The following is a 16355-nucleotide window of genomic DNA, read 5'->3' as shown; positions in this document are numbered from 1 at the left end:
TACAAAAACACATTTTTTTAAACAACATTCAAGTATTGCAAATTAGTAGCAATTGTTAGACATTTGTTGAACTTGGTTTTACTCTATTTCGGGTTTAACTGAATATGTGCTTTTATTTTATTTTTTAAAGCTGTACCGGAAAACAAGTAGAAATACTTTCCCACAATAACAGGACTTCAGGTATGTGGGTCTGACTATCAGAATAATGGCGTGAGTTGCGTTTTACTTTTATTTTATTCCAATGTTCAGAACACACTTTGAATGAATCGAGAGTTAGATGAAGTATTGGAAAAGTTAAATTTACATCCCCATTCTGCGAAATATACGTCTTGAGTCAGTCTGGTATAGATAACCTGTCGATAAGTTTTATTTTGAAAGATTGGTGCCGGATGTGTTATTGTTGTAGCTTCCCGTAGTCAACAGGCAGGGGAATGCGGTTTATCAGCTGACCAAAAAAGAAGTTTGCTGTGAAATGGATTTGTGTGTGAGTGTAACTCCTGAAGAAACGACAGAAGCAACAGCCAGGGAGTCTCTCACAGTGAGGTACGTTTATATTTTATTCGTGGGCCGCGGGTTGAGTAGCTATGTTTGTGCATATATCGTTCAATGCTGGGATACCCACTTAGCTAGCTCCTGATTAGTTAGCTAGTTTACGTGCTTGCATATATACACCGGTGTCCACATTAAACAATAAAACTTGACCTGTATTTTTTTCGCCTGAAGAGCAGAATATTTTTGCAGTGAATAGTGGAATGAACCAGCTGTCACACTTCCTTTAATGAAACTTCTGGTGTAGTCTGAAGTTTCAGCTCGTGTAATTTTGTTTTTTCTCGGGTCAGCATCGTGTGAATACTGGTTCCTCATTACTGACACACAAGATGCTTTAGGGTGCAAGGTCAGCGTTTATAGCTGTCATGTGTGTCTTCCTTTTTTATCTCTTTTAATTAGTTAAAGTGACCTTCAAGGAAGTGTTTCTAGTGAAGACTTGTTTTCCTGTTTATGTCAGTAGTTTTCACTTCACTCTGCAGCTCTGCTCCTGTTTCATGCACCACTCACTATTTCTTTTTGACTTGTGAGATTGGAGTTTGCACAACACGTGCAGATGTGAGATAAAACTGTAGTGTGTGCTGAAAGTCAATATAAGGTATTAAACAATCACATGTCCTCAGAAGAGACATGTGGTTATATGCTGAGTTATTTAATCTGATGGAGCATTTAACTTAAAAGAAACCCACTGTGTGTGGGAATGGCTGAGCCGTGACTCTAGTTACTTCAGGCAAGGAGTGATTCCTTCTTTGGGAGAGCAGCCAGTTCACATCAACACACTCCTGCCAAATAGTGATGATGGTACAGTGAGAAAAGGGCAATGTGTTCACACCATCTGAGTCATAATGATGATGATGATGATGAGGTAGCTGTGCACCTTTCTGATCCCCATTGAGGTACCAGTTTGTAATGATCATTGTTTTGAGCTGCATGTGACAGGTCTTGCATTATCTTACATGTCTTGGGATAGATTTGTATAACACCTGTTAATATGCCCAGCATTTAGTGATCATTCTCAGGGTTAAATTTGACTCCTTGCATTGCAGCATCACAGGATCTTGATGATTGGACTGATCTCTACCAACTACAGCACAGAGATCTGTCCAGACTATGGCTTCAGGACAAACACACTCTGTTTTTTCCTTTCTGAACTAGCACAAGTAAACGTAAGCCTTAGCCAAACCCCACTTATTGTAATAACATTATAGTGTTGTCGTGACTTTTTTTTATCTAATTTTTCTTCTCTTCCACAGCTTTCTGTTTAACACCTCCTGTCTTAGTGTTCTTTTACGCCCTCAACCTTCCCTGTTTTCTCCCATCTTTACTTTGTGAGTAGCCTGTCTGTCTGTTAAAATGGATGGCACAGAGCCTGTGCAGCCTAGTGTCAACTCTTCCTATGTTCCGAATGCTTTTGGCAACTACGATGCATCAGAGGATGAGGAGAACGAGGACGAGAGTCCCTCTGCGTCCCTCCTGCCCAAGCATTCCTCAGTGCCTCTGGCTGTACGCTACAGTCCAGAGGACTCTTACAATTTGGTGTACATCATCTTCTTTCTGATGGGCATCGGCTCCCTGCTGCCCTGGAACTTCTTCATAACAGCCAAACACTACTGGCTCTATAAACTGAGTAACAACACTCATCACAGCGGCAATGAGGATCAACGATCAGATCTCAGTGTGAGTGAGAGCGACCCTAAATACAATGCTATGATTATTGTTTGTGTGTGTTACACGGGAAGATGCACATTTATGCCGTTCTGCATGCCTTTCGTGGGACTGGTGATCCTGTGACAGATGTGAGGACTGAGTGTCCTTTCACATCTGACAGAAATCCATTGTAACACAATTATACAATCAGAAATGCCAAAGGCCTGTTGAGGACAGCAAAGTTAAAGTCAAAGAAGGTAAGAGAAAATATTCAGGGTGGTAAACACAGTGTAGTTAATTTAGACTCTGCTATAAAACTGTGTGAGGTTATGTACTACTTTCACATATCAAAGTGGACATAACTGTCATGGTTGCTATAGAAATGTCTGTCACATTTTTGTAGTACACTGAAAGAATCACACAACTTCAGAGAGACAGAGCGATGGTCTTAGATATATTCAAAGTTGAACCATTAGTTCTCGAAATTATTATTATAATATATTATTATATTATTATTATATCTGTTTCACTGTATAATCCACCTACTAAAGTTTTCATTTCCTGATGGGATGCACAAATAAAAAAATCATGATGACATGTAGCATGTTGTAATGGTTGAGCAAATCACATAATATGTATTTCCAAAAGAATCTCAGTCAAGATTGCCCTTTATTTGTAAAACAAATAAACAAAACAAAAACACTACAATTAATAGAAGCTTGTTATTTTAGAACAGCTGTTAGATCAGTGAGCTCTGTAGATTTCTACTGTTCTGAGATTAATGCTTGACTTGACTAAGAAACCAAAGCAAAAATATATAAGGAAGAAAAGAATTTGATAGATTTTTATATTTCTCCTTTCACTTCCTCTTACTTTGTCAGAAGCTGTGTGGTTGCATGAGTGCCTGCTCTTATATCACTTATATTCAAGCAAATACTTTTTTTTATATTCACAGGACTACTTTGAAAGTTATCTGGCCATTGCCTCCACGGTGCCCTCTGTGCTGTGTCTGATACTCAACTACGTCCTAGTGAACAGGTTGAGACCCCACACACACACACACACACACACACACACACACAGACACAGCAACAGAATGCACGGACTTTTTCCTTCCTGAGTCTCTGTGTTCACCACGATAGACAGTGTAAAGTACATTTATCGCAGTTTCACATGTTTTGTGTTGATACATCTGTCAGTGTTTGGAAGTTACAGTGGGACATGTGTCCTATGTAAGGCCTAACAGATTACAGTAATGTAATTTACCACAGGATTTGAATGCTGTGTGTGTCTTTACATTCTCCCTGGACTAGGATCAGTCTGTTCTGGTTTGAGATAACGGGGGAAAAAAGGGGCTGTTTTGTCACATCTGTGCAGCAGAAGACATTTTATATTTATCATCTGTGTGCGTAACTAATAGCTTGCTGTCTCACATTTGTGTACAGTCAGTGTTGTTTGCATATTTATGTTGTACACAGACTGTACAGTTTCTGACTTGCTCCAACAGCACAGCATAAATATCTGCATTTTTTTCTGTTTATGTTGATCAGATCCTCTTTAATAAAACTGCCTAATCCCAGTAAATCTGTCTGTGCTCCGTGTTGGTAGATTGTCTTCGAACGTCCGGATCCTGTTGTCTCTCTTTGTGATCCTGCTGGTGTTTGTGGTGACCACAGTGATGGTGAAGGTGGACGTGTCAGACTGCAGTGTGGAGTTCTTCATCGGCACGTTGGCCAGCGTGGCTGTCGTCAGTGGAGCCTCCAATCTCTTCTCTGGCAGCGTGTTCGGGATCAGTGGGCATTTCCCCATGAGGATCTCTCAGGCCCTATTATCAGGTACTGACATCATTTGCGTCAGGAAGGTCTCTCATTTACACGATTTTCTTAACATGTAAGCTTTGATATCCAGAGTATGTACTATTTAGCACTGGTGAACACAACAAGAATACAAGATAGAATACACTTGAGAAATGGTATACTTACATGAAGCATTCCCACTATAGAACAAATGATCCTGTCTTTGGACCTCAGTTTGGAGCACTTTGTTGCATGCATTAGCACATTAATGAATAAACACTTATGTTACTAAAAATACTTTAGATCTCTAATGCCTTGAACTTAAAGTTCACTGCATTTCCTTCTATATTTGTATTACGTAAGACCAATATAGTGACATGGATACTTCCAATTAATTAATGGGTTTAATTATTGACTTTATTAACATAACTGATTATAATGAGGCCTCTTGTCCAGTGCAGAACAGAAATGAACTGGTACATAAAATGGTTGAGCATATGAGGCATCGTGATGGGTGAGGAATGTGGGACGCTGACCATAATCCTAGCATTCATTGGGGTCACCTCTGGGGGACCTTTGTTGCACGTCATTATCCTCTCACCCTCATTTCCTGTCAACTCTCTGCTGCACTCTCTAATAAAAGCAAAAAAAAAAAGGATTTATAGTTATATATATACAAACTGTAATTAAGGTGGGACATTTGGAAGTTCAAAGGTCTCTTCTTAACAGACTGCACAATAAGCCCTTTTTTTTGTCTCAGGCCAGGCTATGGGAGGCACGCTGAGTGCAGTGGCATCAGTACTAGACCTGGCAGTCGCGAAGGATGTGACAAACAGCGCTCTGGCTTATTTCCTGACAGCCGACGTTTTCATTCTGCTCTGCATCATCACGTACCTGCTGCTGCCCAAGCTGGCATATTCAAGGTCAGAAGTCGACAAAGATGTTCTGATTCCCATATAGATACATACACTAGCCAACAAACTTGTATCTTAACCTACGGATAAATGTGATGATAACACTGTCACTGTTCTTTCATCTGAATCTGGATGATAAAATGACAGAGACTGTAGTTAAGTAGTGAGCATTATCTGCCACATTGTCATTCTGCATGCTACCACCAGATAGAGCTAATGCAAGAAATGTCAGTCCACATGATGAATCAAATCATTATTTTATCCTTTTCAATGCATTTAGACAAATTCGACTAATAACATTAAAATAATTTTTGGGCTTTACCTGCCCCTAAAGAATGCATCATGACAGTCTAATGATAAAACTAATGTTTAGGGTACATGTTCAATACATCTTGTTAAAGTGGAGATATGTTACAAAATAAGACAATTTGATCATTACATCGAGAGCAATCAAAGCTACAGTATGTATACTAATGCAGTTCAGACTTCAGATAAAAATTCATAAAAACATATATATTTCTTAGATAGTAGATGTACAAGCTGTTCTAAAACATGCTGCGTTGTGCTTCTCTTCTTTAGACACTACATGCTGGCAGCAACATGCACCAGTGCTGCAGTGATGAGCGAAGGTGGAGGCGCTGCAGGCACAGCGAGCAGAGTCTCTGTCCCACCACTCCAGCCCATTCTCAGGAAGACGTGGGTGCTCGGTCTGAGTGTATTCTATGTCTTCTGCATCTCTATCATGGTGTTCCCCGCAGTATCCTCAGGGATCCAATCTGTCCACAAAGACAGTGTCAGCCCCTGGACAACCACTTACTTTGTGCCCCTCACCAGTTTCCTCCTGTACAATGTAGCAGACTTCTGTGGAAGGCAGGCCACAGCTTGGCTGCAGGTCCCGGGCCCCACCAGCCGAGTCCTGCCGGCACTGGTGCTGTGTCGCTCCATCATGGTCCCACTTTTTATGTTCTGTAACTACCAGCCAAGAGACCACCTCCACTCAGTGCTATTCACACACGATGCATACCCTGTGGTCTTTAACTGCCTGCTAGGCCTCTCTAATGGCTACCTAGGCACTCTACCAATGATCTATGGTCCAAAGGTGGTACCTCGGGAGCTGGCAGAGGCCACAGGAGTGGTCATGTCCTTCTTCCTCACTCTGGGACTGGCTGTTGGATCTGCGTTCTCTGTGCTTATTGTGCACTGTATCTGATCAGGCTGTTAGGTAATAACCTAGTCATGTACAGTGGCATAGTGGAGCTGGACAGTCAGTGCACCTGCTGCTGATGAATATCAGAACCTCAAAGCACTGTGATGCAAAGTACAACAGGAAAGACAGTTTTTCTGGTATGAGTGAAAGTCCTGATAAGCTCATTGCCACTCTTGACCAAAAGGCCTTGACTTCATACCTCACGTGAATATGTATTATGTTTACACTGATGTGGCTCATGATTGTGATGAGTCTTAGAGCTGTGTCCACCAGAGCTTAGTCTCTACATATTTGAAAGGTGGAAGTGGTTCAGTGGCTTTGAACAACATTTGCAATCAGTGCAATCCATAAGGGACAATTCATTAGACAAAGCTTTATTTTAATCATTTCATATTACACAAATTTATTTCAAGAGGTGAAAACTTGGGGTATACAAGCTGATATGCAGAGGGTGTTAAATGTTATTTTAGTTCAACTTGAATGAAATATGCAGATGGCAAAGAAGCTCCACATCTTACTGAGGGATATGGGTAGAAAAATTTGGCTAATTGTCAATAAACAGGTTGTAATTTACATTTGTAAGCCTTATCAATGAATTTGTTCAGTTTATAAAGTGTGATCATTTCCAGTAACAACTTATGGATTTCAGTCGTCATTTTAAAGGTTCACTTGAGCGGCAAGTTCCGAAGAAATAGTATATTTTTAATTTAGGAGAATAACCAAGTACTTTTAACCTGTGAAATGGAGGAAAGCAAATGTCTCCTTGGGGAAATTGATCTAGAGACCTGTTGCAGGCTGTCATAAGGAAAATGATCAGCTGTAACAGTTTATGAACCAAATACCAGTATTCTTTTCAAAATTTAAGTGTATTGACTAGAGTTCTTGTTTAAATGATCTGGATATGACTGCACATATGACTCCTGGTTTGCAGAAATGGCCACCCTGTTATAGTCAGTCAGTTTCCTGGGAAGAATACTAAGCTTAATTCAGTTTACAGCAAATGGAAACAAATAAACAGTGGATTGGGATCACTTTAATTGTTAAAAATTTACAGATCAACTGACAGTTGGCTCACGCGTTGAAGCAGACAATTGAATGCTTTTTATATGTTAGAAACAGTGATGTACAAACAGTAGGAAGAGTGCAAACAATGGGAGGTGAGTGGGAGGTACACTCGCAGACCAATTACCTCCATATCAGCTCCTTGAAACAAAACAAGCTGTCTACAAAATAGAAATTTGTTTAAAGGATCAGACATACTGATAAAAGCAATGCCAGTCATTCTTAACACACTGAGCTGTGTCTCTTTTCAGGACAGCAGCTATCTGACACTGTGTCAGCATTATACCACATGTGAAACTTGAATTTGTGTTGTTACACACACACACACACCACACCCTGCTAGCAATATTGGGAAACAACCCAAATGATGCAAATCTTTAAAGCCCAACAGTGAAGCTTTGTGACTTCTGCTCAGTGAAGCAGCGACAGGCTGAGTTGCAGGCCACTATACACGTAATCACTCCTTCCCTGCCCCCCCCCCCCCCCCCCCCCCAAAAAAAAAAAAAAAAAAAAAAAAAAAAGTCCAGTCCCTTTCCACCATGACTTCAATGAAAATATCAAAGTTAATTTAAACATAAATTGCAGTCATTTAAGTCTACTAAAAAAAAGGAAAACAGGACAACAATTAAAAGTGGGAAGCAGCACTATGTAGTTCTTCTTTTAATTCCCTACAGGTCAGTTTGTGCTGGTCTTCCTCTATACCCACACATGGCGTTTGCAGTGAGCCACAGCCTAAAAGACAAACAAGTGGTTAGACAGGCTGTCAAAGCATGTTAAAAAACCGTTTACATCATCAGTTACATTTAAAGGGGAATCATCTATTGGGCAACATCAGACATTGCAGTTTATCAATAATGACTGAAGATTCATAGCTTTAAAAGATAGAGCCTGTTCTGTGAATATGAACTAAGAGTTCCACTCTGGAGACACATTCAAAATGGCACTTAATTACTTACATTGCATCGAGTTGCTGTCTCCATGTTCTTGCACCAGAATGCAGGTCCCCAGCTGCACTGCTCTGTTCCCAGCAGCCTGCGCACAGCTTCAGGACAGGCTCCCACTTTCTGTTACACACACACACAAACAAACAAAGCTCAAATACTAAACTGAGCTGCAGGTGCAAGCTAAATATCCCACTAAATGCCCATTCCCAACTATTCATGGAAGAAAAAAAAACCCATCAACTGTGAAGACAAGAATGAACTTCTCAGTTATTTTTGTTATGAATTAATAAAGTTTATTCTTTACCATGCACACAAAGTCTGGGTCCAGCATCTGGAGCAGCAGCTGGACAAGCATTGGCTCATACTGTTGAATCATCTGGTCACACTGTTGACAGACACACAGGGGTTAATGTAAGGCTGTCACATGAAGATGGGTAAAAGTTACACAAACTAAGAAGATGAAATGACTCACCTCAGTCTGGAGAGAGTCGGGAAGGAAGCTGCACACTTTCCTCACAGCCTCTTCAATCTGTGCCTCGGTAGCGTTCTTCTCCAGAATCCTGTCGATGTAAGTAACTGCCATCTTGCACACGTCGCAGTAGCCACCGGCCTTGAAGCGGGCCTGATCGAGTGCAGCTGAAAAGAATTAGAACAGAAATCAGTGTCATGACTGATATGTGGAAATGCATGATAAGACATCACACCTTCAACATCTCTGCTCTAAGCAAAACTAACATTTGTATTCAGTGTGTGCCTTAAAGAGTGAGGACTTACAGACATATGCGCGGCTGGCATCATTGCAGAGTGCCAGTACTGTGCAGACAGTCTTGGGGTCAGCCTGCTGCACCAGCAGCTCAATGATGGCTTGGCCATAGGTCTCTATCAGGTCCTTACACTGGGCAGTCAGACTGGAAGGCAGAAGTGTGCACACCTTCTCCACAGCTTGAATCACCTCCTCCTGAGACAGAGACGGATGAGTTTGACACCAGTGCTGAGTCTAACTAACTACACCAAGAGTACGTTGGCAGCAGTTTTGTAGAGCTTATTTTTATGGCAAGAGTGGATACATCTAGTAGCACACATCCCACCTCTGTTGTCTGATCCTCCAACATACTCTCCAGCTGCTTCATCACAAACTCACAGATGGCACATGTTGGGGAATCACGGACACGCACCATGGGCTGGAACACAATAAGGAAATGTCTCACGTGCATGTGCAGAACAGATTTTTATCTTGTATCAATATCAAATGCAAAGTAGTCACTGCCACCACGACTTACCTTAGCAGACTCCATCTTGGTGGCAGGGAAAAGCTTGAGAGCAGGTACGGCCTTGGCAGCGGCCACAGTCTTGGCAGCGGGCACAGTCTTGGCAGCCTGCAGCATCATCATGGGAATGGACTTCTTCATAGCAGCAGCACAGAAGCCAGCGTGGACACAGATATCCTTGGGTTGCTGAGGACAGAAACATGTACTTTAGGATAGAAGGTTAATGTTGTCAATAAACCTGCCACACTGCATGCTGTTAGCACAAACCATGTGTTTCTAATCAGCATACCATTCCACAGCATGACCACCCATGCAAGTTTCTGTTACACCCCCTCCCTCAAAGAAAACCCATCTACTGCAGTTTTCTTTTACCAGTGCTAAACACAGAACACCACCACACACACACATACTGGCAGTTTCTTTTTACATCTGCAGCTCTGAACTTTGTGTTTAAGAACAAAAAACAGCCATGTAGAGATCAATAAAGATTGTGCTTTTTGGAGGGGGGTTAGCCACATCAATGTTATTGGAGACCAGTGCATTTCTCAGTTGCCTTGTTCATGCACTAAGTCACAAGATCCAAGCATACATCACAACATCCAGGCATACTTTAAAATATGCCAGCACTGTATGCTCATTTGATGTGAAGACACAGCAAAGGATCTTAATGTGGCCCTTTGCTGCAGGGTCCCAACAGGCACTTAAGTGTAAAGTCATTAACCAAACAAGCAGAGTGTTGGAGTTACGTGAAGTAGTCTCACTCATAATTAGATCATAATTTAACATGTCTCTACAGTGTCAGGTGAGTAGCTCTAGTGGAGTAGACGGCACAAAAAGCAGGAGCTACGGGTTAAAAGGCTACAGGCTGAACACAGAGAGACCTACCTGTTCCTGGGGAGCAGCACACAAAACCCAGAGCGGGGGGAAAACAGAGCAAGACAACATGAATGGAGGGGAAGAAAGTAAAGAAGAAACACAGACGAACAAGACAACAGAAATTAAGAAAATAAAAAGAAAGTAAGCGATTCAAGGATATGAATAAATTCAGTCAGCATGCCAGTGGGTGCCGGGTATGGGCTTAGCACCACCAGAACTTACAAATTATCACAGTCATTAGCTTTGATGACCAGTTCAATAAGTTCATCATTGAATATTAGAATATAATGGCGATTCATGTTATAATATGGCTTATGTATGCGAAACACAGAAACTTAAGTGAAGCACATGAAGGGGAAAAGTTAGAATATTCACCATGGACATGAGTTGCTCAACAACGAGGGTACCATACTGGCCCACATACTGCTTGCACTGCAATGAGGGAAAAAAAAAATGCAGTTCATATTCAGCTTTTTCAGAAAAGAACAATATGTATTTAAAATCAAAACTCCTCCACTTGTGGGAGTCTCACCATTGAAGACAAGCCTGGCCCTAGCAGGTCACACTGGTTCTCAATATTCTCAATGAGAGAATCAATAAATGAGGCGTTGGCTTTGGCTTCGGCTTGAGCATCAGTGAGGAACTTGATGCAGTCCTGGCACACCTCATCACTTTCCTACAGGGAAAGTAAGATTCAGGGAAAAATGAAGACAAAACTCAACAACATGAGGAGAACATAATGCTGTGCATGTTAAACAGAGCACCTGCTTTGGAGTCTCCTCTTTGGGGGCCTCCTGCTTGGGACTCTGAGGATAGAGGAGCTCGGGCACGTTGAGGAGGAAAGGAGCCACTTGCTGGGAAAGGTCGACCTGAGGGATTTCATTGGACATGAGCTGCTCCTTGGCCTCCGCCTGAGCCATGGCGACCTGCTGAGACGTACACAGCCCCATGGCACCACACACCACGCTGGGATCCTCCTAAAAAAAACAAACAAACAAAAAAAAAAACAAACAACTTTAAGTTACTTCAAAAACCGGCATATTTCACATCATAGTGAAGTGCTTCATTTAAAAGCTTTAAAACAGTGTATGTTAGCTGTAAGCAGCAGGAGATATATAACAAATAACTATCTAATCCTATCTGTATAGCTGCACAATCAAATGAGTTTAAATAGAAACTCAACCTGCAGCTGACAACTAGAAAAAGTCATGTTTTGTTTGTATATGACCTGTAAAGAACCGTCTCTTTTGTTCTCACAGTTGCTGTAGCAGGTGAGAGTTGAAACAAAGAAACCTACACCAAACGCTCTCCCAGTCACGAGGTTTAGTATTACACAATGACTACTCTGTTCCCATTTAGACTGGGACTCACTTCCTCATCAATGGCTCTTATTTAGCTTCCTGCACTTTGCTCACAGACTCTTCTGTTTTCTCTTTTCCGACACACAGGGGCAGATGGACCATTTTAAGAGTCTTAGATGAAGCTGAACAATAAACTGACAGACAAACCAAACTCAAATAAGCTTTAATAAGATCTTTGTTTACATCTGAAAACTCCAATATGGTTCTAAATGCAGATCTTGATTGCCTGGTAATGGTTAAATAGAAAAAGCTAATTTGTGGTGGCCCTAGACTAATGTTATCTCAGCTAACTGTTATGTCTCTGGACCTTTCACCACTGAATCTGTATTTAAACTGTTCATGCGAGCCTTAGCCCATCTTTTCCTTTTTAACAGTGCTCACCAGTTCTCCAGTAATGATTCCCATGAGGATGGGGTAGTATTCATCCACCATCTCCTTGCACTCTGCTGTCAAACTTTGATCAGGGATGAGCTGGCAGGCCTTCTCCAGGTACCCAAGAACCTCACCCTGCAGTCATGGAAATAACCAGATATAAGTCTTTCAAATGGATTAGTCACATGCAACTAATTTGCTTATCTCACAGGGATTGTTTTAAAAATCTTACCTCAGTGGCATTGTCCTTCAGTACCTGCTCCACCACCATCAAAACCTCTTTACATAAATCACATGGCACTGTTTTCTGAAACCAGACAATTGGATATGTCAAATAAAAATCCATTTGTCTCAAGTGTACAGAACACTCCAGAATAAATAAAAGAAAAAGTATATGAATGGCACTTGTCAGTTTCATATATATATAAAAAAAGAAAAAAGAAAAAGAAAAAAAAAAGAAGAAAAAAGCTGTCTCACCATCTGGGGCTTGTTCCACACATTCTGCTGACAGTGAGTCACAGCTCCACACAGAGACGCCGTCTTTACATTCTTACACCAGTAGGGGGGGCCACGAGCACACTGTTCAGTGCCCAGCAGTGGGGTTGCTACAGCTGCGAAGTAGACAACAGTCAAATTTTTACTATAGAAATCAGAAAGCAGACAAAGCCATATTCCCCAATATGTTATTCCTGCTTAAAGAGGAAAAAAGGCACAAGCAGAAATGGTCTCCCATTTCCTGACTGAATATTCAGTTTCCTACTTGAGGAGGTACTGCAACTATCAGGTTATGGTTGAACTCACTCTCAATCCGTCTACAATAGACTAGACACACATTTTAACAAGTCATCCAGCTTGTACATGATCATAGATGTGAAGCAAGCAACATCCTCTAACTGAATTTCTGCTAAGTCTAGTTTAGCTAAAAGTAGAAATTATCTTTTACCTTATCTTTTGTCAATATGTCTGAGTGTGTATGTTTTTTTTTTTTTTTTTTTTTTTTTTTTTTTTTTTAAAAACAGCTGATTGGTTTAAAAAAAAAAAAAAAAGCTGTAGAGAAAGACTGCAACAAGCAGTGTTGTGTTTTATATTTAAACTGAACTTAATACCTTGGAAGCTACCAAATCTGATAAAGATAAAGTACTTGAATTTGGCGGGGAAGATTCCAAATATAGTGAAACTGACTCAGCATTGCTGAGGTCTTTTTCAGAACTGCAGCCATTTCCAGTTCAGAAATGATTTATTTTGGCCTTTCAGTAAAGAAGTGCACTTGCTCAGTCACCTGTTAGTTAAAGACAGATTCAATCATTTGCCCTATCAGTTTGGTCCAGCCTCCCTTAACCAATCAAATGCAATTAAGTCCTGTTAGGTGAGCCGACAAAAATCAGTGTGCTTGCTCGATGAAGCTCAAACTCCCTCAAACACTGAGCACTGTGGGTAAACAGCCTGCTTAACTGTTTTATAACTGCCATCAAGGAAAAACTCACTAAATCCTTTTAGTTCAAATCGCTAAGTCGCATTAACATACGCTTTTAAATCTGACATGATTTCCCACCACAAGCTAGACTGAGACCACCAGTCAGAAAGCAACAGACCAAGAAGACATGCCATAAGGGGAATTTATTATTTACATTTACATGTCCATGACAGTTGCAGAAATGACTTATTAGTGGTTATGCATATAATAAAAATATATTTTAGGCCAATGCAAAACACATTTACTGAAGTGAAAAAAGTGACAAGGGGAAGTACCTAATACTTCACAGTACTGTTCCTGTTTTCTCTACTACTTTCTGAACCCTGGTAAAAAAAGAAAAAAGGAGGAAAATAGTATCATCTCCATGTCAGAGAAACAATATTTGGAAATATGACTAAAATGCTTTTTAGATGTCTAAACACAACAGTGTTCTTAGAATATAATCTGATCAGTATGCCAGTGCTGTGAGTGAGCAGCCTGTGGTGATAATGGCCAAGAATTGGCACAGTAGGTGAGGCTGCACTGACAAACCTTCAATCACCCTCCACTGTGAAACCCCTCTCACTCAGCATTCAAAACAGTGGAGCTACAGTGGAGTTACAGGCAGCGTACTCCCACCCTCCACTTGAGTCACATGAGCAGTCAAAGAAAATAACAAGCTGTTCTCTGGCAGACAGTCTGTACCAATGAGGAAGACATCTTTGAATTCGACCTCAACACTGCAGTAAACCATTTACAGTTAACAAGCAGCACAAAATGTGTGCTCTATATTTCTGTTGTCTTTATGTAATCACCTACAGCAGATAAACAGGTTGCAGGTCAAGAGTCTAAGTTTTATGACGCCATCCAAAAAAAAAAAAAAAAGAAGCCTGTGGCACATTTTTGACTCATGTTCTGTGACCATGACTCTGAAACAGACAATCTCATCATAATGTGAGTGAATCAACATCACATGACACAGACACAGCAAAGCGCAAAAGGTTTTTACACAGGATTCAGACTGTATTGTTCAACAACAGCAAGTGATCTGTGAAACGGTTTCAGTGAAGCAGGCTACACATCAATTTGACCCAACAACCAAAGATTAGATTAGAAAGTATGCATACCACTTGTTGAACAATATGATTGAGCCCTAAAGCTTATGACATGAACCACCGAGGAATGTCTGCAGCAAACACATGCAAAAATGTGGAAGTGCAAAAACAGCATTATATAAAATCAATTTTTGAACTACAAGTCAAATTTAAGATAAGCACTGAACACACAAAGCACTAATGTCATGACTTGAAGGAACCAATATTGCCAGTGGGCTGCAAGAAACACAGTTTCTACTCTGATAAGAAGTAAACAAATGGCAGTCATTTCAGATCCATATTCCAAATGCCTCAAAACCAAGCCAAATAGCCTAGGTGTTTATGCACAACACTGCAGCAATAACTCAAATGTTGATTTCACTGACCCAGATTTGCCTGCACATAAAGATAAGCTTCCAAGGTTATTACTGACAAAAGGGCCACATGAAGACAAGTACAGGTGTCATAGCATAACAGAAAACAACCAAGAGGAACAAGAAAATCCGAAAACAAAACTTCTTAAGTAACTGACATTATACTAAAAAAAAAAAAAAAAGCTGAAATGAAAGTTGCTGGTTGAGAGGATTTATCTAAACTTCCTCGTAGAACCAGGGTTCAACAAAGGACCACATACAGTCCATTATCTGTTCCCAGCAAGTAGGGCGGATCAGCGCCGACTGAGTTTCTGTTTTATTGAGAAACATTAACCTACACCGACATAAAACACCACGAAAATAAAGTGTCAGTTAGCTAGCTGCTCGGGTAACTAGCTTCGTTGTAATGTCCCTACATGTCTACAAAAACAAACACTGAGCTAAGGCTAACGCTGTATTGGTGTTTAGCCATCCAATCAACTGACCTAAGGCTAGCTACGTTAGCCTGCCGTTAGCCGAGCAGCTACTAACTGACGCCAGTGGGCCAACAACAACGTTTCAACCTCAAAGGCAAACGGTCGAGATTCACTTAACACGATTTCTTTACATATTTTACGTGTGTAGCGGATTAATCTGAAAAGAACAAACATTTGATGTTTATAAAAAATCATATATAGCACAAGGTAAAGTTAACATTAGCTAATTTGCCACTGTTTACCCAAGCTAACGTTTCCGCCTTTTGATGCTGAAACGCACTTCGTTACACAACCTCAGACCTTTCATTGTGAACCGACAACTGTCTGAACAAAATCACCGACCATGTACAAAACAACATTCATTTCTTATTAGCGTGCTGACATTACCTGATGATACGAAAAGCAGAGTTAAAAGCAGCATGACTGCGCTGTTTTCCTGCTCCAGCTCGTCTGTTTTTCTGGTGGTTGAAGTACTCAGTAGAGTGGCGAGCACTGCAATGCAGACGGTGGGGCTTGTTGATGCCTTTATGATGTCTCGCTGTCAGCTGACTACTGAGCAAGACTCAATAAGACATGTGACTCTACCTCTGCCGTGCTGTGTCTGATGTGATCATTTAGTATCGAACATCAAGAGTCTTTCACCCAGAATTTCTTTGTTTGTTTCAAATAATGTGTGAGATGTGTTTCTGAAGGTGTTAACAAGTTAGGTTAAATAAGTTTTTTGTAAAATACAGGCTAAATGTTGACCTTCTTTGTTGAAACAACTCATTTTTTGAGAGTGTACCTTTGGTGGCATGACCTTAATCTTTTTTAAATACAAAAACAGATATTTAACTCACTTATTATCACTTGTACACTTATACACTTATTTATTGAACTGTTAGTCAAGAAAATATATGTTATTGATCTTATTTCTTTATTAGCAAAATTCCAGACCCAACCACTGTTTTCATGTTATACTTGAC

General features: G+C 40.6%; 2 protein-coding genes across 3 annotated transcripts; one reads left to right on the top strand and one right to left on the bottom strand.

The window, feature by feature from the left end:
• Nucleotides 1–418: 418 nt before the first annotated feature.
• On the top strand, nucleotides 419–7659 carry slc29a3 (solute carrier family 29 member 3). The gene is made up of 7 exons (XM_022743639.1): nucleotides 419–543; nucleotides 1593–1712; nucleotides 1800–2223; nucleotides 3149–3231; nucleotides 3802–4028; nucleotides 4750–4912; nucleotides 5483–7659. The coding sequence occupies exons 3-7, from the start codon at nucleotides 1900–1902 to the stop codon at nucleotides 6111–6113; spliced, it is 1428 nt and encodes a 475-aa protein (XP_022599360.1). The 5' UTR covers nucleotides 419–543; nucleotides 1593–1712; nucleotides 1800–1899; the 3' UTR covers nucleotides 6114–7659.
• On the bottom strand, nucleotides 7128–15905 carry LOC111220546 (prosaposin-like). Of its 2 annotated transcripts, XM_022743637.1 has the most exons (15): nucleotides 15778–15905; nucleotides 12471–12604; nucleotides 12226–12300; nucleotides 12003–12128; nucleotides 11025–11237; nucleotides 10793–10936; nucleotides 10636–10692; nucleotides 10270–10275; nucleotides 9397–9570; nucleotides 9205–9297; nucleotides 8891–9074; nucleotides 8589–8752; nucleotides 8421–8501; nucleotides 8129–8236; nucleotides 7128–7904 (listed from the first exon to the last, which is right to left on the bottom strand). In XM_022743637.1, exons 1-15 carry the CDS (start codon nucleotides 15809–15811, stop codon nucleotides 7869–7871), a joined length of 1629 nt encoding a protein of 542 aa, XP_022599358.1. In that variant the 5' UTR covers nucleotides 15812–15905; the 3' UTR covers nucleotides 7128–7868. The 2 variants fall into 2 exon arrangements, with proteins under 2 accessions (XP_022599358.1, XP_022599359.1); XM_022743638.1 differs by lacking the exon at nucleotides 10270–10275.
• Nucleotides 15906–16355: the final 450 nt, after the last annotated feature.

This window comes from Seriola dumerili, unplaced genomic scaffold (assembly GCF_002260705.1).
Source record: "Seriola dumerili isolate Sdu_G_001 unplaced genomic scaffold, Sdu_1.0 BDQW01000073.1, whole genome shotgun sequence".
NCBI classification, from domain to species: Eukaryota; Metazoa; Chordata; class Actinopteri; order Carangiformes; family Carangidae; genus Seriola; species Seriola dumerili.
Note: the sequence above shows the minus strand (reverse complement) of the source record. Positions and strands in the feature narration are given on the sequence as shown.